Below are 1,140 nucleotides of genomic sequence, written 5' to 3'. Positions count from 1 at the left end.
AGAAGGTGCACATGAAAACAATTCCGAAGAAGAATTCGATGAAGGAAATGAATAAGATGAAAAGGATGAAGGAGATGAAGGAGATGAAGGAGATGAAGGAGATGAAGGAGATGAAGGAGATGAAGGAGATGAAGGAGATGAAGGAGATGAAGGAGATGAAGGAGATGAAGGAGATGAAGGAGATGAAGGAGATGAAGGAGATGAAGGCAAAGATGATGTGGAAGAAAAAAAAGAAGAAATAGAAGAAAGATATACATGGAATTATATTACTATCTTGATAAATAGGGAGAAGTTCGTGATGAAGATGATAAGAAAGACAGCAATAACGATAATTAGAATGGAAAAGGAGAGGAAGAATAGGAATGAAGAATAGGAACAAATTGCTGCAATTGTCAATGTGAAAGATGATGCAACATATAAGTGAGATGCAAAGTGGAGTGGCACATGGGGAACAAGAGCTAATTGAACGGGACATCTGCAGAGAGGAGCAGAGCCCAAATGAAAATGAAGAAAAAAAACACAAAGACGAAAACAACAAATACAACGAAGAAGAAGAAGAAGAAGATGATGATGATGATGATGATGATGATGTTGATGTTGATGATGATAACAAAAATATTGATGTTGATGTTAATGACTACGGCTATTGGATTGGCCGAATGGCGCAGCATGCGAAGGGGAATGCTGCTTGCTCTGAAACGGAAGTGCCGTTGGATCACTTGGACAAGCAGCGCTGACAATCCATCTGCGGCAATGCCAACCGCTGCCGCTGCCGCTGCCGCTGCAGATGTTGCAGCTGCAGATGTTGCTGCTGCAGATGCCAATGCCCGACCAGACGATGCCAGACATGTCACAGGCACAAGCGAACAAGACGCTCGTTGAGAATGTGTCTTCCTCAACAAATAACAACAGCGATAGCATGACAATGAGAAAGAGAAAGAGAAAGATGAAGAAGATGAAGAAGAAATAGACGACAACGATCGGCAGATTGAAGCAGACGAAATGGGGATGCCGAGGAAGGAAGGGATGCTCATCTTTCTGTGTTTGAAGGACATTGCTCTTCGGCCTGCGTGATTGGAAGGCATCAAATGCCAACGAGATCGCGGATGAGGAAGATAAACCCTGATGAAAACGAAGAGA

The 1,140-nt window shown here is 42.8% G+C and overlaps 1 protein-coding gene across 1 annotated transcript; it reads left to right on the top strand.

The window, feature by feature from the left end:
• Positions 1-564: 564 nt before the first annotated feature.
• Positions 565-882, top strand: MONOS_16002 (uncharacterized protein; the record flags this gene model as incomplete). Its single annotated transcript, XM_067868910.1, has 1 exon — positions 565-882. The coding sequence occupies one exon, from the start codon at positions 565-567 to the stop codon at positions 880-882; it is 318 nt and encodes a 105-aa protein (XP_067733117.1).
• Between the last annotated feature and the right edge of the window lie 258 nt (positions 883-1,140).

This window comes from Monocercomonoides exilis, assembly GCF_001643675.1.
Source record: "Monocercomonoides exilis strain PA203 chromosome Unknown scaffold8-1962414, whole genome shotgun sequence".
NCBI lineage: Eukaryota > Preaxostyla > Oxymonadida > Polymastigidae > Monocercomonoides > Monocercomonoides exilis.
Note: the sequence above shows the minus strand (reverse complement) of the source record. Positions and strands in the feature narration are given on the sequence as shown.